At 43.5% G+C, this 24367-nt stretch overlaps 2 protein-coding genes across 2 annotated transcripts; one reads left to right on the forward strand and one right to left on the reverse strand.

Annotated features, from left to right (window-relative positions):
• Nucleotides 1-4144: 4144 nt before the first annotated feature.
• LOC136512991 (structural maintenance of chromosomes protein 4-like) lies at nucleotides 4145-15544 on the forward strand. The gene is made up of 28 exons (XM_066506992.1): nucleotides 4145-4502; nucleotides 5648-5737; nucleotides 6436-6537; nucleotides 6624-6800; nucleotides 7004-7134; nucleotides 7234-7312; nucleotides 7392-7549; nucleotides 7626-7701; nucleotides 7879-8007; nucleotides 8090-8234; nucleotides 8464-8594; nucleotides 8901-9053; nucleotides 9175-9364; nucleotides 10643-10782; nucleotides 10867-11025; nucleotides 11133-11438; nucleotides 11539-11715; nucleotides 11954-12037; nucleotides 12118-12327; nucleotides 12415-12504; nucleotides 12594-12715; nucleotides 12806-12961; nucleotides 13038-13145; nucleotides 13239-13299; nucleotides 13530-13664; nucleotides 14844-14931; nucleotides 15008-15080; nucleotides 15221-15544. Exons 1-28 carry the CDS (start codon nucleotides 4362-4364, stop codon nucleotides 15339-15341), a joined length of 3732 nt encoding a protein of 1243 aa, XP_066363089.1. The 5' UTR covers nucleotides 4145-4361; the 3' UTR covers nucleotides 15342-15544.
• Nucleotides 15545-18386: 2842 nt separating this feature from the next.
• Nucleotides 18387-19616, reverse strand: LOC136514441 (ethylene-responsive transcription factor 12-like). Its single transcript, XM_066508396.1, has one exon. The coding sequence runs from the start codon at nucleotides 19235-19237 to the stop codon at nucleotides 18587-18589; it is 651 nt and encodes a 216-aa protein (XP_066364493.1). The 5' UTR covers nucleotides 19238-19616; the 3' UTR covers nucleotides 18387-18586.
• Between the last annotated feature and the right edge of the window lie 4751 nt (nucleotides 19617-24367).

Genomic DNA, 24367 nt, shown 5'->3' on the forward strand with positions numbered 1-24367 from the left:
CTGTTGTAGCATCTGCCATGATGAGGGTGATAGCTGTAGCCGGCCTTCTCTCCCTTGTCCCCCCATCCTTGCCTATGGGCGTCTAGGGTGTTACATGCATCATGGTTGGGGCCAAGACGCTCATGCACTGGGACCATGGTAAGCCCCCCGCCATCGCGCGACGCCTGGTGGACGGATACATCCTGGCCATGTTGTTCTGAAGACACGCGCTGACTGGCATCGAGCTCGCGTCACCGAGATAGCAAGCTTTTCGCCTACTACACCACCACACGCTCAAGCAGCGTGCGGATCTCATGATGGGCCCGATGATTTTCGGGTGTCATGGCTCTAGGAGTCCTCGGAGCAAGGCCACCACGGTAGCTATGTTCTGGCTTGCTCAAGCAAAGTGCGGGAGGCCTCCATCATCCTCGATGATCCTTTAGCTTAGATTGCAGGCGATGGCACGTGCACGGCCACCATCTTCGCGATGTTCGATCTCACGCTCGAGCTACACACTCTCCTGCTCTAGCTAGAGTCACGCATCCTTGATCTTCTTGTGCCATGCCCTCAACTGCTCCACCTGTAGGCGAGGCGGGGCCCTATATCTCCCTCGACTTTATCGTAGGGTCATCCGTAGGAATAGCCCCTCCCTCGTGGATGCTTTCAACGTGTCCCTTGGGGTGCCTACCATGAAGCATTCTCGCGAGGGGTGATGGCTTCTCCTGCTGGAGTCAGAGTCGAAGATCGTATCTGAATCTCCCACGAGAAGATCATGGAAGGATTCCACAACGTAGTTCGTCATACCCATGGATTCATCATCCATGGGGGACAGATGCATGTGTTGTGCCATGAGGTGACCAATGGTCCTTGCGGCATTGCGAAGACCGAACGGGAATACTGTCGGGGCGCTTCGGGTGAGGTATTCTGGGGAGAGCGGTTCCCCTCTAGCAAGCTACGACATGGCATTGGCGAACGAGAAGGTGAGGCAATGTAGGTCCTCCTAGGACGGTCGGGGTCCTAGGAAGGCATCGAGCTGGTGCTCTAGCCTCCCGTAATCAAAGCTGAGGAGCTGGTCGCTCCCGGGGCACAGGCCTCCATGGCGTGCAGCTGCAGCTCTTTGAGGGCATCAATGGTTGCGTCAAGGCCGGTGGAGCAAAGAAGTTGGACAGGGGCGGGAGCCCATGCCAGCTCTCCCTCCACGGTGACTAGGCCTGGGCGTTTGGTTTTATCGAATTGAACTGATCGGTTCTTTGGTTTTTGAGGAAGTTTAGTTCTCAGGAAACTCAGTACCGATCGGTTCTTCAAAAAACTCGGTACCGACCAAGTTCGGTTTCGGTTAGTTCGGTTCGGTTCTTGGTCCCAACCGAACTAACCGACCAATTATTGAACAGGTTACAATAGAAAAATTCAGCAGCATTTTGGCTATTTTCAAGGCATAAATGACATGGCAACATATGCAAATCAATAAGTCACAACCAAATAACCACAACCAACACATTAGCACATTCACAAATCACAAGTTCACAACCCAATTACTGATCTCTTGGTATCGATTTACATGTTCCTCCCATAGGTTTTGGTTCTTTGGTTATTTCGGTTAACCAAGGTTTGGAACCGATTTAACCAAACAAAGTTCAGTTCCTAAGAACTAAAAACCGAACAAGTAACCTAAATTTCGGTTCTCGGTTAGTTCGGTTTGGTTCTCGGTTAGTTCGGTTCAGTTCTCGGTTCTTGGTAGAATTTGCCCAGGGCTAGCGGTGACGAAAAAATCTAGGCTCCCGAAGCGCATGTGTGCGCTCAGGACCCAGCTAACATCGTGGGTAGCCATCCATGGCCTATTGTAGACGATGAGATGCGCAAAAGGCCCCTACCTGGCGCGCCAACTGTCAGTGTTTCAAATCATCGACTAGTAAATTTGTGATTTGCGCGTCTGGCCCGGATGGTGTGCTCATAAGACACAAGAATTTATACTGGTTCGGGCGGAATGTCCCTACATCCAGTCTGCTGCTGCTCGTGTTATCATCACTAGTTTGTAGTAGGGGTTACAAATGGGCGAGAGAGGGAGCAGGTCCCAAGTCTCTGGTGAAAGGGTCGAACGGAGTTGAGTCTCCTTGAGCTCGTTCAAGCATTTTGCGTGCCCTTTGTGGAGCGTCCTATTTTCCCTTCTATAGATGAAGGGGAAGGCGCATGTTACACGAGAGAGAGAGAGAGAGGGAGAGAGAAAAGCGAGGAGGAAGAAGGCCTCTGGGGTTGCGACGCCCTTCATCTCCTTTACGCGGGTCCCATCGGTCCTATAGATGATGACAGGTACGGCTCCATGTCGTGACTCTATTAATCACTGGCGCTATACGCGGGCGTCGTTAGCCGGTCGTGGTGCTCCATTCCATTTCGGCAGGGGCCATGGTTAGCAGATACCCCCGTCGGAAGTCGTACAGGGATTAGGTAGCTTAGCGCCGGCACATCCGACACTATTGGCGACGTGAGTCCTCAGGTATGGTCTGTCGTGGCCGCAGGTCACGTCAAGACGCGCCTACTCCCTTTCTGGTGTTAGAAGTTTGACCCTGGGTTCGTACTCTTAGACCCGTAGTGGTTGGAGGTGGTACGGACCCCCGTCGGGCAAGGCAGAATCCCCCTTCGAGGGGTCTGGCGAGGTGAAGTCCATGCTCGAGGGGTTGGACGAGATGGAGCCCGCGCCCACAGGGTCAGACATGACGGAGCCCGCGCCCTCGGGGTCAGACGTGATAGAGCCAATGCCCGAGGGGTTTGACGAGACGGAGCCTGTGCCCTCGGGGTCGGGCGAGATAGAGCCCGTACCTTCAGGGTCGGGCGAGACCAAAATACGCTCTTGACCATCCGGGCGAGTTAGCGTTCACGGCCATCAGCTTCCTTCTTTTAGGTATCCCTAATACTGATACCCAAGAACGGTGCTCATGCGGAGGAAGGAGACGGCGCTTGCGCAGAGGTGACTTGAACCCGTGTCTGTGGCTAGCGTCGCTTGTACAAGCCAGGCTTGCTGGGAACAGCGGGTTGGAGCGTTCCTAGCAAGCCAGGCAAGCCCCCCTCTTTTGCATTAGTTGGGCCAGGCAACCAAACACGAGAAAACTGCATTGAGGAAGCCTAGCTAGGCCCTTAGCCAGACAACCAAACACACTCATAATTTCCACGTTCCTAAGGGGGTGATTGGTTGCCCGAACCAGGACGTCCGAAAGGCATCCTGCATCTCTCCGTGCACTTGTGTCGTGTTTGGTTGCACTGCTCGCATCTTTTGTCTGCATCTTTTCATTCGTTTACCCTCCTCCATCCCGCACGCCTCCGTCTTCTGGATTTCTCCTTCCCTCGTGGTGCAGGGTGACTTGATTCACCTAGGATGTAGAAACTCATACGTCAGACACCAAAAACACTAATACATACATGCAACCAAACACAATCCCGTCTTGTACTAGACCAACAGCAAAGACAACCAAACACGACCACTTGCACAAGCTCAACCTAGCTTTTTTTTGGTCCTGCATAGCCTGACCATCTTGGTTCAAGTCTTGGTCTACAACCAATCACGCCCTAAGAGCCTAGCTTGAGTAAGCGCACGAGGGTGGGCGAATAGAGGCCATGGATTCTCTGGTGAGCAGAAGTAGACAGTCCAAGCGAGGAACCAATCATGCATGGTGGCTAGGTTGCATGAGGCAAAACGGACTAACAAACAAGCAGCCTGTTCGCTTGTTGGTTTCAGCCAGCCCAAACCAGCCAGCCAACAGTATTTTCCTCTCACAACAAACCAGCACCAGCCAGTCCAAACCAGCCCAGAATCCAACCAGCGAACAGGCCGAAGACGATGTTGCACGGTACAAGCCAGGATAACTCTAGCCTAGTTCCTCCTGCGAGCTTGATCTGGGGTTGTGCACCCTACCGATCACGCCCTAAACCAACAACGCATTACGCATCACATCTAGGATTTGCGTACGGGCCTGGAATCAGAGCATACCTAGAAACAGCCCAATATTTGGTGCGCATGCATGGGCTAACGCACAAGACCATACCCAACCAGCCCAACAAGTTAGCGAAAAAACCCAGTCCAACTAAATGATACCTCATTTCATTTTTTTTTGGCCTGAAACACCTTCGAATTCCGCAGCGCGAGGACGAAACCCTCGCACCGTTTCAGTTTTCCCTCCCAAACTTCCCCCAAATATCCAAATCCACGCTCCCTCGCAGGCGCTTCAACTTTCCCCTTCCCCGCAACCACCCTGTGCCCTTCTCGCCGCCTCCATTCCGCTTCTGTGCTCGGCTAGGGAGAGCGGCGGAGTATCGGGCTGGTGACCTCTACCTCGCCGCGGCGGGGCGCTGACGCTCGCAGTCCGCTTGCTGCTGCATTTTCGAATACTGAGATGGCCATGGAGATCTCCCCGACGCAGTCGCCACCGCGGACGCCGCGTAGGGCGGCAAAGCCGCGGCTGTTCATCAAGGAGATGGTCCTCCGCAACTTCAAGTCCTACGCCGGGGAGCAGCGCATCGGCCCTTTCCACAAGGTCTCCTCTCTCTCTCTCTCTCTCTCTCTCTCTCTCTCTCTCTCTCTCATTCACACACGCCCACTCTCGTGGGTGCTAACAATTTGTTTAGATTTAGAAATCCTAGGAGCGAAGTTTGCAATGTTGTAATACATTTACATCAACCTGTGCCTATGGAAACTTAATCTACTTGTGCACTATGTCATAGCTTCAATTTTGCTGTTCTGCCCCACTTCCAATTCATGTCATTGTTCCACGATGAAGAAACGGTAATATGGTAGTTATTCGTGGTTGCTAGTGGCAGTCAAGCCGTGATACCAGAAATCTCAGTGGAACTTCTGTAGCTAGTATTGGCTTACATGTGAGTGTGGGGATGGCTTTAATTCCAAACCCTAGGGTACAGTTTACAGTGTAGTGTTGTCATTTACAAACTCTGTTTTACTGGTACAATTGTTAACACAGATCACTTTTGATTTGTGATACATAAACATACAACACAAATGGAATTTGTACTTGCCAGAAGAGAGGTCTTCCATTCAGTTCTATAGATTTTGTCATGATTATGCTTGCATATCTAAGGAAGTAACAGTGTTACAACCAAACTCATGGTGTAGCTTGCACTTCCCATTTCGTTAAAGCTATGCTCCTAAAGTAACTGATCCTTCATCTCTGCAGAAAGTATTACAATTCATATAAAAAAGTAAAGCTGCATCTAAACATAGATTCGGGCATGTTTGGGAGGGCTTCTTAGGGCTTTGGCTCCTTGCTATAGTACCCAAAAGAGCCGGAGCCGGAGCTGGTGAAGACAGTTTTTCTGGCTTCACTGACTTCTAGTTCATTTTGGAAAGAGAGAAAAATGGCTCCCTGCTAAACTGCACAACATTCCCTAGTAGCCGGAGAGAAGCCCTCCTAAACGGGTCATAGATAACATACCAGGATTTCTGAGGACACATATCGTTTTCGTTATCAATCTAATCCTAGAAACATCGTTATAATCAAACACAAACAAACAATAGTTCTTCAGGATACAGAAATTACACACCAAGGTCATGTAATAGTGCTCATGTTCAATAGGATGGAAATAATTCCATTATTTTTTCTCCAAATGTATCCATTGAACAATGATTGAAGACCAATAGAAATATAACTTCTTATCTTGGTTGCAGAGCTTCTCGGCTGTTGTTGGGCCAAATGGCAGTGGAAAGAGTAATGTCATTGATGCAATGCTTTTTGTGTTTGGGAAGCGTGCAAAGCAGGTTGGTATTGTTGCTTAATGTTGATTTCTTTTTTAGTGGTTATCACTATATTCATTTAGTTCATCTCACTGGCGGATTTTATGTTATTTGTTCTATGTCAGCAAATCATTTGATTTGTTTATAGCCTATCCAATGGTAGATTTTAGCATGTCACTCTAAGTTCCACAATAATTTAAATGGTTGAGAGTAATATCCTGGCATTTAAGTATGTAAACATATAAATTATCCTCCTAAGTATTATTTGAAAGGATTATTCTAGAACCTAGCACATTGATGCTTCAATCGTATTAATCCTCTTATTTTGGACAATAATCATTTTAATCCTCTGGTTGCCAAGTAGTCTGTGTTTTGAAGTTGACACTTTAGAGTTCTTGTCTGCTAGTACACTGGTTTCTCATCATTGTTCCCTGTTTTCCCTTTGAACTTTACATGGACAATGCAAATTTTCACAAATTTGTTCATACAGGCGATCCAATTCATTTTTTTTTTCTTATCAATATCCCGGCGTTTAAAGAAAGTAAAAAATGTTTGAGATACAAACCCCACTGGGATTACCAGTTCACAAGGAACACATACTTATACGGAAATAACATTGATCCAATCCATTTTTAGTTGCTATCATTACTTAGGATAATTTTTGTATTCCTTTTGTTCCAGCTATATATTCTGTTCATGATTAGTTCTTCCATTAACTGCAGATGCGCCTAAACAAGGTCTCCGAGCTCATACACAATTCTTCCAATCATCAGAACCTAGACAGTGCTGGTGTTTCTGTTCATTTTCAAGAAATCATTGACATGGTATTATTTGAGGCTTGAGTTGAGTATTAGACATTTCTTATTTGTACTGCCAATAATCATTTTACTTTCTCTGTGGCTGTAAGCAGGATGATGGGAACTACAGTGCTGTTGAGGGTAGTGACTTTGTCATCTCAAGGGTTGCTTTCCGTGACAACACTTCTAAATACTACATAAATGAGCGTGGAAGCAATTTTACTGAAGTAACTAAACTGCTGAAGGGCAAGGGAGTTGACCTTGATAATAATCGCTTTCTCATCCTCCAGGTTTTGTGTGTTCTTCACATATTACACATGAATAAGACACAATTCAAGTGTAATTTGTAGGTCCTTGAGATTTGGTTTCATCACTCACATTTCCAGTTCTCTCACATAGCTTCTTTGTTTAAGCCTGCATGAATTTTTTGTGCAATTCCAATTATGTTTTCTGCTTTTACAATTGCATAACTTCTGAAGTGGGCACTATACAGGGTGAGGTTGAGCAAATCTCCCTAATGAAACCAAAGGCTCAAGGTCCACATGATGAAGGTTTTCTAGAATATCTTGAAGACATAATAGGGACAAACCAGTATGTTGAAAAAATTGAAGAAGCGTACAAGCAGTGAGTTTCTGACAGAATTTTTGATGCATGCTGTTATAACTAGTGCTTTATATCTATTTTGCAACGATTTAGTTTCTTACCTTGTTATGGATCTGTTAGACTCGAAGTGCTCAATGAAAAGCGAACAGCATCAGTGCAGATGCTAAAATTAGCTGAGAAGGAAAGAGACAGTTTAGAGGTGCTGATCTAAGTGTTTATGATTTCACTATTCACTATTTGGCCATCTAACCCCTACTAATGGAGTTATTTTCCTGTAGAGTGCAAAAAATGAAGCTGAAACATACATGCTGAAGGAACTTTCGCTTCTGAAATGGCAAGAAAAGGCAACAAAGCTGGCTTCTGATGATGCTATCTCACGTGTTAATCAGTGTCAAGAGAATGTGGCAGACCTGGAAAAGAATCTTGCCTCCGAAAGGTTATTTGTTACAGATGGACAGTTTTCCCCCTCCCCTTTACATGTTTCCTGAGTAGGCACATTGGCTATAATCCAGGGAGAAGATACAGCAGAATTCTCAAACTCTGAAGGAAATGGAGTCTATTTACAATAAACATGTCAAAAGGCAAGAGGTATTGTCTCAACTTACCATTTCTTTAACCTAATCAGTCATTGAGTTAAAGTCATTTATTTCTTATATTTGAAGGTTAGAAAGACACGTTATTTTCTGTCACAAGGTTAGTGCGAATGGGCCTTTTACAGCCAACTAATAGCATCCCTATTTTTATTTGCTTCTTTTATATCTTTAGGACCTTGAAAATAACATGAAGAGCTGCAAGGACCAGTTTAAAGAGTTTGAGAGGAAAGATGTAAAATACAGGGAAGATTTAAAGCATCTTAAGCAGAATATCAAGAAGCTGGATGACAAAGCTGAAAAGGTAATACTGATGGTTTCAATTGTAACACTGAAATTATAGTTGAAGCAAGACTGGCTATTGTTTCACCTACATTCTAACACAGGATACATCAAAACGTGATGAAAAAACAAAAGAGATGGAGGAGTCATCCAATCTCATTCCACAGCTGGAGGCAGAAATACCCAAATTGCAAGAGCGATTTAATGAAGAAGAGAAAGTCTTAGAGCAGATCAAAGCATCCTCTCGAGGTGATGTTAGCTTACAGTATCCATGTTCATTGAATTATTCTGTCTGATAACCATAGTTTTTAAGGCGGTTAGGCGTCCAGGCGAGTGCTTGGTACGCCTAGGCGGCGCCTAGGCGACGCCTAGGGGGCAAGGCGCCATTGTTTCCACGGCGAGGTGGGCACGCCTGGACGCCTAGGCGACGCCTTAAGAACTATGCTGATAACCAAACTTTTCCCTTTTGTAATTACAGAAGAAACTGAGAGGCTTCGTGCTGAACTTACTCAAGTACGAACTGAACTTGAACCATGGGAAAATCAAATTATTGAGCATAAAGGAAGGTTAGATGTTGCATCTGCTGAGAAAAAGTTAATGAAAGAAAAGGTAGGCCTTATATGCACCCCACCCCCTTCTTTTTGGGAAACAAGAAGACTGCTATCAAGTACTTCAATTCGCTTTGAGTCCTTCAGTTGGAGATATATGATGCACTAATCACAAGCAAAAAATCTTCGATTTCTTATGTGCAATAATTTTTGCCATCCTAACCTGGGCTTACCAAGCCTGACACTGACACTGCAAGCTTTGTCTAACTAAATCCACTTACCCTTTTAGTTTGTTTGAGAAACATCAATTTGATATTTTTTTTTTCAATTTTGTCCATTGCATTTGAACTTAGTTCCCTGTTTTCAGCATGATGGAGCTCAAGCAGAATTAACTGAAGCACAAAACCAGATGGAAAGTATAAAGGAGAAAGTTAAAACAAAGGATTCATACATTGTGGAGCTTCAAGAAAAAATAGAGAAACACCAGAATGAAGCATCTGAAGCTCGCAAAATTGAACAGGTAAATTACTTCCAGCTTAATTTTGAACCAAACCCACGCGCTGAGTTTCCTTAAGTTTAGTCATTATTTACGTGGAGTATGCTGAGTCTCCTGAATGTATTGCTCGCAAAAATTGTTGCAGGAATGCCAAAAACAGGAGGATTCACTGATCCCTCTGGAACAAGCAGCAAGGCAGAAAGTTGCAGAGATGAAAACCACTAGGGATTCTGAGAAGAACCAAAGTACTGCTCTGAAAGCAATTTTGCAATCCAAGGAATCAAATGAAATACAAGGCATTTATGGTAGGCTTGGTGATCTTGGTGCAATTGATGGTAAGATATATTCCCTCTGCCAACAAAATAAAATGTCCTATGATGTGTGTTGCCTGACTGTTATGTCTTTGACAGCACATATTAGGTTCAATATGTGGATTTAACGGTTATAAACTGTTATGTATAAATTTTCTATATATAGTAATTTCTGTAACACTAAACTTCCTTTTCATACATGTTACAGTAAAATGTAACGTCTTCCTCTTCAGTTTTGACAATCTCCATGCTTCATTTTACAGAAACTGTGAATGACATTTGTTTATCCTTTATTTAAATGAGAGGGAAGGACTTGACCTATGCCTCGCATCGAATCTGACCGCTAAAATGCATTGGTTTTGCCCTGAGATGAATGCATATGGTTGTGGATCCCACTGCCACAGTATGGTAGAGATGCTTAGAATAGCATTTATTATATTTTAGGTTCTACTCCCTCCTTTTCAAAACAAAGTTGGTCGTTGTAGTTTTGCCCTATGTCAAACTTATATTAACATCTACAATACAAAATGAATGCACTATGAAGACTATTGCATGGTGTATTTTATGAAAGAATTTTATACTGTAGATGTTGGTGCATTTTTCTATGAACTTGGTCATACTCCCTACGTTCCGTTTTATGAGGCGCGTTTGGAATGACATGGTCTCCTAAATTACACTTTGACCATTCATTTACTTTATATTATATTGTTTATCTTATAAACTCATGATTATTGGATAGTACAATTGCTTACAAATCTAACTGTATCAAGTTCGTATTACAAAAGTTTAATATTGTTAGCCAAATTATTGGTCAAAGATTTTAAAGTTTGAATCTTGATATAAATGTGCCTTATAAAAGAGCACGGAGGTAGTAGTTAGGGAAGTTTGACTTATGGCAAAACCAAGCCGACCTACATCTTGGAATGTAGGCAATAAATTTAGCAGTTGTCCAACCGTAGTTGCTATGTTTCAGGTGAGTTTACATTTTCCCCAGTATGACCTTTTTACATGATATATAAATGTTAAGGACAAATATCTGCATTTTGTTTTTACCATGCCAATGTTTGTTTCTTGATATCAGTGGACTAATCCCCTCACGGATTAGTATTTATGTAGTTTAAGTCTCCCATCTTAGTATGTTCGATTAGGGAGATCTTGTTTGTAAAGGCATGGTCACCAAGATCTAGGAAATTGTTATATTTGCTAGAATCCGTGAATGTCATTATGCAATCATACAGTGTTGATTGAAAGCTTGTTTGAAGCATTTCTGGATCTTAATTTTTTAGAAACTCTGGTCTGCAGCAAAATATGATGTGGCCATATCAACAGCAGCTTCATCTGGGCTTAATTATATTGTGGTTGAAACAATAAATTCGGCCCAAGCTTGTATTGAGTTGTTACGTAGAAGGAACCGTGAGGAAACTGTAACTTGTTTGATCCTGGTAACACTCCTTTTTTTTTCTGTGCTTATGTATTTTCAATTTTTTACCTGTTAATTTCATTGTTGTAATTGGAAACTGTCACAGGAAAAACAAACGCACCTCCTTCACAAAATTAAAGAGAGAGTAAGAACACCTGAAGGAGTTCCACGCCTTTTTGATCTGGTAAAGGTTAAAGATGAGAAGCTGAAGTTAGCCTTCTTCCATGTCTTGGGGAATACTGTTGTTGCAAATGATCTTGATCAGGTTGGTCCTTGATTTTTTTTGGTCTACTACTTTTTCCTCCTCACATAGTTGCATGTAATTGTAATGTGTGCTGTGATTAATGGTATCCCAACACCTGTCTTTGTCAGGCTTCGCGAATTGCATATACTGCGGCAAAGGAGTTCCGTCGGGTAGTTACCCTAGGCGGTGAACTGTTTGAGAAATCTGGTACCATGAGTGGTGGTGGTAAAAGGGTACAACGAGGCATGATGGGAACAGCTATCCGAGAAAGCTTTTCAGAAGAGGCTATTAAAACTGCTGAAAATGAACTTACAAAGCTTGTTGACGAACTCAACAAGCTGCGCGAAAAAATGAATGATGCTAAAAAACACTATCGATCCATGGAAGATGCTAAATCCCGTCTTGAAATGGAATTGGCAAAAGCTAAAAAGGAGGTACATAAAAAAGCAGTGTTCTGCCTACCTTCAAGTCGGTTGTTTCTGGTGCCTTGGTCTGACTACTTTTTTATCATCTTTTTTTTTCATCTCGAAATAGGTTGAGAGTATGAATGCACAGTATATTTACAATGAAAAGCGACTAGAGTCTCTGAAAGCCGCATCACAACCCAAAGGTGATGAGATTCGCAGAATGAAAGAGCTGGATGGCATCATATCTAGTGAGCAAGCTGAACTAGATAGACTCACAAAGTGTTCCAGCAAACTTAAAGATCTGGCAAGTGTCTATACACTAAGTCTCATTTCCATTTCCAGGCCATATTCATCTACCTTGTCTTTTTCCCTGTCATTTGCATTCACTTTGCTTTAGAGTGGTCACACGATAAAAGGGGCCAGCTCTCCAAGTTCAGGACTCTTCTGTTTGAAATATTTTTGAATGCATCTCCTGATATTTTTGTCATTGTTGCTATCAGAATCTTGCTTTGCCACCTTAACCTATTTGTAATGTATACCAGGCTTCAGAACTTCAACAGAAAATTGAAAATGCTGGAGGGAAGATGCTGAAGGACCAGAAGGCAAAAGTTGGCAACATCCAATCTGTAAGCATGTGGCCTTTTGCTTGTTTTGGTTTCCTTTCTTTGTGTCAATCTGTTTTCTGATTTGATTTTCGTAATGTCAGGAACTTGACAAAACAAGTTCAGAAATCAACAGACACAAAGTTAACATAACTTCAGGTGAGAAGTTGGTGAAAAGGTTAACCAAGGGCATTGAGGAGTCCAAGAAAGATAGAGAAAAACTTTTTGCTGAAAAGGAGAATATGATGTCTATGTTCAAAGAGATTGAGAAGAAAGCATTTATTGTTCAGGAAGAGTATAAGAAAACACAGGAGGTATTTGTTCCATTGCATTGCACTCCTGGCTGGCCCCCAATTTATTTGCGCTTTCTGATCAGGATTTCTTTATTTGTTTTTACTTAGATGATAGACAACCATAAGGTTGAGCTTGACAAAACTAAGGAAGAATACACCAAACTAAAAAAAGCAATGGATGAACTGAGAGCCTCTGAGGTATGTAATTTAGATCCTGTTAAGTGGTGGTGTCATAATTCTGCTGTATTGTTTCTTTCCACAACCTTGTGTGTTTGGCCAAAAAACAGGTTGACGCTGAGTACAAATTGCAAGATACAAAAAGGCTTGCCAAGGAGTGGGAAATGAAGGTGAAAACACTCAAGAAAAGGCTTGATGAAATTCAGACAAATGTTGTTAAACACATGGATCAGTATGTTTAAATGTTTCAATTTTTGCTGTAACTTTGTGACTTGTTTTCTGTGGTTTCTTTTAATATTAGTATGCATTTTTGTTTTTTCAGAATCCAAAAGGATGCTGTTGATCCTGAGAAACTCAAAGCGACTCTAGGTGATGAGCAACTAAATGACACGTGTGACATGAAAAGGGCAATGGAGATGGTGGCATTGTTGGAGGCTCAGATTAAAGATTTGAGCCCAAACCTGGATTCCATAGCAGAGTATGAATGCATGAGATGCCCATTGACAAAACATTTTTTGTATCAATGATTTCATTATTTCTCCTGATTGAACCAGGTACCGCACAAAGGCTCGCTTGTATGGTGAGCGTGTTGATGAGCTAAATGCTACCACTCAGGAACGTGATGATCTTAAAAAGTTGTACGATGGGTTAAGGAAGAGAAGGTATGTCTTTCTAAATAACCTTAGAGGATCCTTAAACTTTAGCAGTTGTGTTGGTCAGTTTTCATCTCTTACCTGCATTGTATATTATTTCAGGCTAGATGAATTCATGGCTGGGTTCAACATAATATCTTTGAAACTGAAGGAGATGTACCAGGTACTGAATACATACAGCATCCTGTAGTGTAGCTCCTTTGGTTTACTTGATGTACACAGACACAGACCAGATGACAGAAAGTCGACATAGTAAGAAAACGAGATTAAGCTTTGCTCAACCCTTATTGCAACAATGTTTGTGCCAACTGAAGTGGTTTTATCTTCTACTCGTGTGGCATTTCGCACTTGTTCAAATGAATTTTTGTATTAACTAACGATATATGGTTTCAGATGATTACTCTTGGAGGTGATGCCGAACTGGAACTTGTTGATTCCTTGGACCCATTTTCAGAAGGTGTTGTTTTCAGTGTGAGGCCTCCAAAGAAAAGCTGGAAAAACATTGCCAATTTATCTGGTGGTGAGAAGGTATGTTCCATTCATGTAGTGTTGTGTTAGTCTTGTTTATTTAATGGACAGGGATGTTACCCTCAAAGTTATTGCCTAAGTTGCTGTTTTCACATGATTTTACACTTTCAGGATGAGTCAACTTGATACATAAGTTTGTTTTGGTTGTTTAAAATGAGTTCTGTAAATGATGTTCCAATCAGAATCGGTTACTATATATTGTAAAATATCAAAAATATTGTCAACATATTTATAGATCTGTGCCGTTTCTGTGATAAAGGCACTATCAGATATAAGCCAATAAACATCATCATTGCTACAGCTAGGAGCCTAGAAGGAATATTAATATGTAATTTGATGTTGATCTGTGCTACCGTAACTACTATCGGTAAATACTACCAGCTATGCACTGAATTGGGATTGACTAACACTTAAAATGGCCGTACCATTCCTTTTTAGATAATGCAAACATTTGGCTTCATCCTCAGAGGAATTAGAGCAACTTATTACAACCAAATGACCGGACTGAGTTTAACATCACAAAGCCAACTCAAAACTCAATTCTAGTCTAGAAATAAAAGGCCATATGAAGATGCAAAGAAACACATAGCCGCATACCTGCATTCTCCAAGTTGCGGCACGTGTCCAAAACCATCTTTATATTGGAAATATCATTGTGCATAAAAGTAGAGACTGTTTATTACTTAATTATAGGAAATTCACTACCTGTACATCAGCTATTTTGCATACAATACATCAGCTAGATGAGTGCAACTTGCAACAGGCAAGGCCGTGCCCAGATGTTGAATATCCCATCCCTGACTGTCTTGCCAGCACTGATGAATGCCTTGCCGACAGTTATTCATGTTAGCTGGATGCGATTCGAATTTGTATGCATACTTTATTTAGTGTATAAAAAGTTAATCTTTTGCAGGTACTCTTTTCATTCCATTGCCTCTTTTGGAAGAACTAATTTCCTTTTTAATTTAGCACTTGATATGTTGATGGGTTGGCTGATCCCTGTTGCTTTCCAAACTGCTTACCGTCGGTTTTAGCTACATAAATTACTTCAAAATTGCAACACCAATGTCTGCTATCCAAACTCCTTGCCTTCTGTTTTAGCTACATAGATTGCTTCAAAATTGTAACACCAATGTCTCTGGAATACTTACCATTTCTGACGAACCTTTCGTCTTGCAGACGCTTAGTTCGCTAGCTTTGGTGTTTGCTCTTCACCACTATAAACCTACTCCCTTATATGTTATGGATGAGATTGATGCTGCGTTGGGTAAGTCTTGCGACCCTTCTTTTTATTAATACTGGCTGTGATTTCAAGAGATTGATGCATTTATCTCTTATTATAGACTTTAAGAATGTATCAATTGTGGGACACTATGTGAAAGATAGGACCAAAGATGCACAATTCATCATTATAAGGTATTTACTATCAGCTCAGTTTCAATATTTTCTTTGCCAATACTTCACACCATCTCTAGAAAGGTGTAGTACTAGAACAAAGATGCATCCATATCTAAGATGGCCATGGGTATAATGTAATCTCACGTGTTATTTTGCAGTCTGAGGAACAACATGTTTGAACTAGCCGACAGGTTGGTTGGTATTTACAAGACGGACAACTGCACCAAGAGTATAACAATCAACCCAGGAAGCTTCGCCGAGAGCATGAAATTAGTGTAGTGTACCCAGCTACGGGTCCTGCTGCTAAATGTAACCACCCTAGTGTCCTTCGCTAGATTAATAACCACTCTAAATGTAACCCTTGTAGTGTCCTCGTGGAACCGAGGTTCCTCGGGCATTGTGGTTTTCCGTGCACTCTGCAAAGCAGTATGCTATGTAAAGTAATTGGCAAAAGCAGTATGCTCAACCATTTCATTTCTCAAACCTTAGGGCTTGTTTTTATGCACATATATTCATCTTGATCCATATGTGTTGAAGTGGATTGGAGTGGAATTAAACTAAATTTCATTCCATTTTGTTACAACACATATGGATTGAGGTGGATACACATGCATTCAAACAAGGCCTTATCGAAGTCCAGCTTGACACATTGGTATTTCACTTAGAAGCAGACAGACACATGAGGTGGAGCTCTGGAGCTCTGGTTTGGATGTCTTGCTTTGCTTCTAAACCTAGGTACAACGCACTAAGGGCACTTTTAATGCTACGACCAGGACAATTTGCATATCAATTAATATGATACTGTGTAGGATATTTTGTTGAAGTAAAAATAACATTACATTGGAGACATGAAAACTAAAACTAGGTCTCGCACAAAAGCCAAAGTTGGAAAGTAGATGAAATTCATTGGAATAGGCATCATAGATAGTATAAGACAGAATAAGAGTGGATAGAATAGAGTAGGGAAGAAGATGATTGGTTGATTGGGGAGAGGACAAAGATGATGTCTATATTAGATGACTTCCCACACCCTGCTCTGCCATGATTGGTTGACGGAGGTAGTTCATTTGACATTGTGCATTTTGAGTTATAGTTAAACCCTAATAATGTCTATATGACATGGCATGTTATAGAAACTATTAATTAGCTTCTTCATTAAGACTACCCTAAGAGTTATGCGAGAGAGTTGAAGCGCATTGGTAGACTTCCCACCCCTTGCTCTGCCTGGATAGACAAGAACTCCTTGAATTTCTAAGCTTTCATGGTTTTTACTTTCAGAAATACACCACGGTCATTAAAATATTCATTTATAGCTTAAAATGAGAGAGAACTAGATAAAAAATAGTAATATTTTTGTCCTTTTGATCCTTTCTTCTTCCTCCCTCCCCGTCCTTTTTTCTCTTTCCTCCTTCCATTTCTCTCTCACACGCAACCTGATCTCCCTGCCATGATTCTCTCTCACCAATGGAGGTCATGCTATGCAGCTTCTAGCTCCCATCTGACCTCCACAAGCACCCGCGCTACGTGTGCCATCGGGAGATGGTTTCTAAGACAACTGCTCCCCTGTGGAGGCTTCGCCTCCTCTACTTCACCGCACAAGAGGTCCCCGCTTTCGTCACCACGACGCTACCCCACGCCCACGGCCAATGTGCGTGGCGGGCACTACCCTTGTCTCTGCAGACCCGTTCCACGCCTTCTCGTTGAGCCACCTCTCGGCGTCACTCTGGCTCCAGCTCTCTACGTCGGTCGTTGAGCCACCTCTCGGCGTCACTCTGGCTCCAGCTCTCTACGTCGGTCCCGCTCCCTGCCGCTATCCACGCCAAGGTGTGTCCACGAGTCTATGCCTAGGAATCTTTTGGATTCACTTTTAGTCCATGTATTCAAACACCACTTATCTAAAAGTGACCCACACAAACTTTAGCTCAACTACAATTTATGCCTTGTTTAGTTTACTCCCTGCCCTATTCAATATTTGGACACATGCATAGAGTATTAAATATAGACTAAAAAATAACTAATTGCATAGTTTGCAACTAATTTGCGAGACGAATCTTTTAAGCCTAATTAGGTCATGATTTGACAATGTGGTTCTACAGTAACACATGTGCTAATGACAGATTAATTAGGCTTAATAAATTTGTCTCGTGGATTACCGACGGATTCTATAATTTATTTTTTTATTAGTACCCGAACACCTCATGCGACAACTCGATGTGACACCCCAAATTTTTATATCCTGGATTTAAATAAGACCTTAGTCCATGTCCACCTAAACTTTAGGTATAGGTCAGCGAAACAGGGCACCGTCACCAACAAGGCCCCACGTTGGATCAAGCGGCGTGTTCGCTGGTTGGTTTCTGGGCTGGTTTGAACTGATTGGTGCTGGTTTGTTATAAGAGAAAAATATTATTGACTGATTAAATAAGCCCGACTGAAACCAACAAACGAACCAATAATATTTTAATGGATATGATGTCTTCCAGCAAATGAAAGCCCTCTTGCCACAGCCGTGTTGTGTTGTATCACCCGCACATGCCACATGCCACCTCAATGAAGACCGAAGAGCAGTTGCAGCCGCTACACTGAACATAGTCACAAACTAGAGCGTTCACTAGCTAATTAAACATTTTTCGGTCGATATTACTCGTGTTCCATAGTAAATTTCCCCATGTTTTCATTGTAGTAGTAATACTTCTCGTACGGTGTCTAGTAGTATTCTCATGCCCTATTGTCTTGTTTCCGTGTCATGGCCTCGTGGGAACAACTTTATACGGCCGGGAAAGATTTGGACCATCTCTGGGCCGCTTTGTCTACGTCATGGGTGTTTTTCATTGATCGTTCGAAAGTATCAAAGTTTTGCAGCAAAATTGTTCTAAAGCTTTTGTCGTGAAAAATACTACCGATGAATTGGAAAACGCATAGCTGGTGCAGTAATAATATCCGTCGGTTTGAGTAACTGATGCCATAATTATTTTTTTAGAGTTAACCGATTTCCTAATAGCTGTATTCTTTTTCTATAAAAAAATTGATCAATTATGAACTAGTTTAATTTAAGATAACTTTAAAAAATAATTTATTCAGAGATCGAGAGTATTTTTTTAAATCAATTAATCTTAGATTTTAACAGGGGAGTAGTTAATTAACGTTAATCATGAAAGCGATATCTCCCTCTCAACTAAACAGCGACATGTTTCGAAGGAAAAGGAAAATGGCTCACAACAACAATATGTACCAAACAAAACAACCAGCAAAAGCGCGCTGCCTGTTTCAAAAAAAAAAAACGCTGCCGACGGGACACCAAACGAGTACGAAAAGGAGATGGAGCACAAGACCACGAACGAAGACGAGAAAGGCAAGATTTTTCCTTAAATAGATACTACTAGTATATATACAACCGGACCCATGATCTCCACTCCCACCTGTTGATTACCCTCACTACCCAATCCCTACCACTGCGTTCAATGGTCCATGATCCCTACTCGATACTACTACTGACCTACCATCACCTCCGTCTCCATGTGCGTTCATGGAGATCGCGAGCCGAACAGCAGCGACGGCGGCTCGTTGAGGTCGAACGGGAGGGCCTTGGGCCCCGTCCGGAGCTCCAGCGCCGTGGACGGCAGCGACGAGGCGACGTCCCCCGCCACTGCTGCCACAAGGGGCATCGGCGGCGCCACCACGGCCTGGTGCAGCCTGGGCGGGAGATAGACGACGTGCCAGGGCGAGGAGTGGGTGACATCGAGCCCGCCGAAGTGGCCGCCGGGCGCCGCCAGCGCCTGGTGCGATAGCGGGAGCGGGCGAGCCTGGACGGGCGTGGCGCCGGCGCGGGCGCAGGCGGCGCCGCGCCCGGGGGTGAAGTTGGTCCTGGCCTTGGTGCCGCGCAGCGCGAGCGCGGCGCGGTCGTAGGCCATGGCGGCCTCGACGGGGGTGTCGTAGGTGCCCAGCCACACGCGCGTCTTCCTCCAGGGGTCGCGGATCTCCGCCGCGTACCGGCCCCACGGCCGCTTCCGCACGCCGCGGTAGTGCGCCGCCTCCACGCGCTGCTGGTGCTGGTCCCCGCCCCCGACAGCAACGCCTCCGACAGTGAGGCCGCGTCCTCCCGGCCCACCACCGTCTCCAACAGCGCCACCGTGCCCTCCTCCTCCCCCTCTCATGTCCCACTCCATCTGTTGCATCCCCACCGCCCGCACCGACGCTGTCACCCTCTGCCTCCGACTCTCCGAGGTTGGACGGGCAGGGGGCAGCTGCTTGGTTGGTCTCGGCAGCGGCAACGGCAAGGCAGCGGTGGGAGTAGTTAACTGCTCTCTTTATACTGCTGGCCTGGCTGCCTGGGCACCTCCCCGCTCCGCTCTCGCACGGTGGCTGCTGTGGCTGCACTCCCACTAATGGCCGCGCCTCGTGAAACGGGGAAGTAGGTTTCAGGGCCTGGGGTTTTGTGGCTGTCGCTGACCGGGCATGGCCGCATGGGCGTGGGCGCGAGAGCGAGCGCACGGCGTCATGAATCAGCCGCCGCGCGATTTGACGCCTTGCGGGTCCTGGGTGATGGGTCCTCGTCCTGGACAGCGTGCGACTGGTCTCGTCCGGCGCGACGCGCGACTGGCGCCGTGACGCCAGCCCTACCACACTGGGCACTGGCTGGCTGCCACTGCCAGAGCACGGACGCCTCGTCCAGTCGTCCTGTCACCCCACTGCCCTGCCGTACCGCGCCTGCGGCACGCGCGGCCGCACGACTCTTCTCGCTCTTCACCGAGCCGCACGAACACTGTCCAACGGACCCACCGATCAGCCGGTTGAGACGTACAGAGCATGTTCACTGGGTGCTCGTTTAGTGCGCGAAATTTGGAAATTTGGCTACTATAGTATTTTTATTTTTATTTGATATTTAGTGTTTAATTATAGACTAATTAGGTTCAAAACGTTCGAATCGTGATTTTCAACCAAACTGTATAATTAGTTTTTTTTCGTCTACATTTAATGCTCCATGTACGTATTGCAAAATTTGATGTGATGACTACTGTAGCATTTTTTGAGAATTTTTTTGGAAACTAAACACAGCCTTAGTTCCTAACCAAATTCCAAAAAGTGCTACGGTAGCCATCACATTGAATCTTACGATACGTGCATAGAGCATTAAATGTAGACGAAAAAAACTAATTGCACAGTTTGGTTGAAAATTACGAGACGAACATTTTGAGCCTAATTAATCTATGAATAAATATTAATTATCAAATAAAAACAAAAATACTACGATAATCAAATTCCCAAAATTCACGGACTAAACAAAGGCTAGGTCGTAAACGTGAGTAATAATCCACCATCGTTTCTGCTCCGGCTGAACAGGCTAACAGTACGAGTATTCATGCGGGGTACGTGAACGGGTGAGTGCGCGCTGCACCCACGTCCCCTTCGGCGGCTGGTGCCAACGAAACCCACCCGTGCATGACGGGTGGGGCCTGCTGAGAGCTGGTCCCAATCCCCAAGTCAGGACTGCCAGCCAGTGCCCAGCGGAGGGTAGGGACGCCGCCGCGCCGCGCCGCATTCCCCGGGAGCGGGAGGCGACGTGCCGGGGCACGATTCGGCTGGGCGCGGTTCACGTGGGGGCCGGACCAGGGAGGGCGTGTCGTGTGGTGGGGGGCAGCACGGCTCGCGGTGGGTGGAGCGGAGGGACGTACGCGTACACGCGTGTGCAGCAGCGCACTGCAGCGGCGCCGCTCATCAACGGGCGGTAGGGCCCTCCCACGCGGGCCCTCGGGCGCCATGAAATCGGCACCCACGCACGGCCTGTCCGGTGACCGGTGGGTGGGTGGGGCGTTTGGTACCCTGCGGCCGCCTGCGGCAGCGGCAGCCAGCGCCGAGCGGGCGGCACACGCACGGCAGCCCAGAGCCGCAGCGCTCGTCGGGCGCGGCGTTGCTTTCTTCGAGTCTGCCCGGGCGGGGGCGGCCGGTCGATGCCGATGCCGATCCGTCCAAATCTCGGGGGCAGAGGGCATTGATAGCGAGAAATATTTTCGGGAACCGGCATGGCGACCTGCGCCGCGGCAGCAGGAACAGGAGGGCCGGGGCGGCCTTGGGAATGCGCGAGGCCTTGACTGCCATCCTGCCTCCCTGCATCGGGAAGAGTCGTGCCGTTCAATGGCTCAAGAGGCGTCGCCAGAACTTGCTACTAGGCCATGCTGTGCAGCACTGCAGCCCCGAGCGATCATCGAGGATGTAGGGTTACATGAGACGTTCGGATGCTATTTAAAAAAACTAAATATGAGTTAATTATAAAACTAATTACACAGATGGAGACTAATTTATGAGACGAATTTATTAAGCCTAATTAATCCACTATTAGCATATATTTACTGTAGCACAACATTGTCAAATCATACACTAATTAGGTTTAAAAAATTCGTCTCGCAAATTAGCCACAATCTGTGCAATTAATTATTTTTTTCGTCTATATTTAATACTTCATGCATGTGTCCAAACATCCAATGGGACAGGGACTAAAATTTTCCTGTAACCAAACACCCCCGTAGCCCTCTGTCGGTGATATGCGTGCTGATAAATTTAGCTCCATTTAGAGGACAAATATGTGTAATATTTTTATCCCTAAATAAATTTATTAAAAAACGAGATTAAATACCTATCAATGATACTAATTATGTATCATAAATATTAATATTTTTAAATAGATATTTTATTAAAGTTGTTTCTCGAGAAACAAAAACGATAGGCTTTTAAAAATAGAGGGAATACCACCTCTACGTGGTTAAAAGAATTTCTTAAGTCATTAATTTCTATAATCATTTTTTAAAAACTTTAACGAAGCAAAATTGTAATATGATATTGTGATTAACAAAAAATCTTATATAAGAAATTCACGAATCAACATGCAATGAAATGTATTTCTTTTGTTTCAAAATAACCTCACATCTAATTTTTTAGTAGTCATTTTTTAAGTTTGACAAAATATTTACACAAAAATATACTACTCCCTCCGTCTCTAAATAACTATCGTCATTGGTGTGTATGCAGCAAAGAAATGCAACATTTGTATCTCCAAATAAATTTATTAAAAAACTAGATTCAAAGATCTTTCCAATAATACTAATTATGTATCATATATATTAATATTTTTAATATATATTTAGTCAAAATTGTTCCTCGGGAAACGAAAACGACAAATATTTTTAGGGATAGAGGGAGTAATAAGTACCATTAAATTAATAGTGAAATATATTTTTATAACATCTGTCCTAAAATAAACTCACATCTTATTTCTAAGGAGCCAAACTTTTTAAGTTTGGTTATAAATTAAAAAATACTATCAATATTTATATCTCTAACTAAGTTTATATGCTCAATCTAATGATACTTATTGTACATTATAATGTTAGTACATTTTTATATGTACATGGTCAAACTTTAAAAATTTTGATTTATTGGGGGGCCGAGATGCGTGCTTATTTTAGGATGGGTGTAGTATTAGGAGATATAAATATTGGCAATATTACATAAATATAGTTAGACTTACAAAAAGCTTGATTTCTTGAAAAATAAGATGTATAGTCATTTTAGAACATATGCATTAATGTATAGATGCTGTTAGCAGAGAGAAAACACATAATTGGACAACAAAAATTATTGTGAATGAATGCTTTTATTTTTTTAAAAGTTAATGCTTTTTATTTGTAGTGTCTATATGAAGTAACAAATATAATATGAAAACTATCTCATAGTTTTTTCGATTGGGATCGTCCTAGCTAAGAAATAAACCATTTCTAAGCTTAAATGGATTTATCAAAACAGTATCATGTAACATATTTTTAAAGCTCCTAGATATAAGCTTCTTAAAACATGCTCTCTCATATCCATATCGGAGCCTACCAGAGCGAGTTGAAGCTGGAAGAAACATGTATTTTCGGCTTTGTGGGACTATGTTCTAATGAGCTTTGCATATGAAGCTATTTAACAAATACTCGTTTGGCACACAAAGCAACTTCAAATAACTTGTGAAACTGTTGGAGAAGTTGTGTCAAATAGGTCCGTGAACTAAACTTCGCCAATGAATCAAGGAACATACTTAGCGGGAAAGATTGTTCAGTTTAGGAGACACCTGTCTTTAGTAACATGCACTATGGTTTGGGAAAGATTTAGTATAACATGGAGCAGGTACTTGACTTCATCTCTACGTAACAATGACAACGTATCGGTTTTTTTAGTCCAAAGAAGAATTATATTAAATTATAGTTGAGTACATTATCACATCATAAACACTCATACGAGTGCACTTCTTATTTTTAGTGTTTTATTATATTAGTTAGAGAGAGTAATTGGGTTGGTTAGAAGTTATAACAAAATTACAGTGTACATGATTGATTGTGATAATCTTGAGCAACTAAGAGCATCTCCAGCAGTCCCCCAATACAACTTTCCCCAATAAAATGGTATTGGGGTAGCCCAATATCACTTTTTAGATTTATTGGAGGAGATGCTGCAGCACTACACCAATATATCTCCCCCAATATCCATATCGTCGGGGACCAATACTATCGTACCTGAAGAGGAGGAGCTAATTGTCATCAATATTGACTCATCCGAATAGTCAAGAGCACGATTACGGCTCCAACCGGCCCCCAGGTGCGTGGGCTCCGCCTCGCCCGACCCCTTGGGTGCGGGCTCCGCCTCGCTGAAAGGTCCTAATGGCTAGAGGGGGTGAATAGCCTAATAAAATTTCTACAACAATACTTAACAAAATAGTTAGACAATTATGAGGCGAAGCAAGTGTTGCGCTAGCCTACTCAAAATACAAGCCACCTACCATAAATTCTAGTTTAGATAGTGTCGATTCACACAAGAGCTATGACACTACCCTATGTTAGTGTGCTCTCAAAGGCTAACTAAAGAGCCACACCAACTAAGCAAGCAAGCTCTCACAACTAGCTACACTAAAGAGCTTGTCAACTAGTTTGCGGAAAAGTAAAGAGAGTGATCAAGAAGGTTATACCGCTGTGTAGATGAAATAACCAATCAATCACAAGGATGAATAACAATGAAGACCAATCACCTCGGAATCAATGATGAACACAAAGATTTTTATCAAGGTTCACTTGCTTGCCAGCAAGCTAGTCCTCGTTGCGGCGATTCACTCACTTGAAGGTTCACGCGCTAATTGGCTTCACACGCCAAACCCTCAATAGGGTGCCGCACAACCAACACAAGATGAGGATCACACAAGCCATGAGCAATCCACTAAAGTACCTTTTGGCTCTCCACCGGGGAAAGGTCAAGAACCCCTCACAATCACCACGATCGGA

The sequence above is a fragment of the Miscanthus floridulus genome, chromosome 16, assembly GCF_019320115.1.
Source record: "Miscanthus floridulus cultivar M001 chromosome 16, ASM1932011v1, whole genome shotgun sequence".
NCBI classification, from domain to species: Eukaryota; Viridiplantae; Streptophyta; class Magnoliopsida; order Poales; family Poaceae; genus Miscanthus; species Miscanthus floridulus.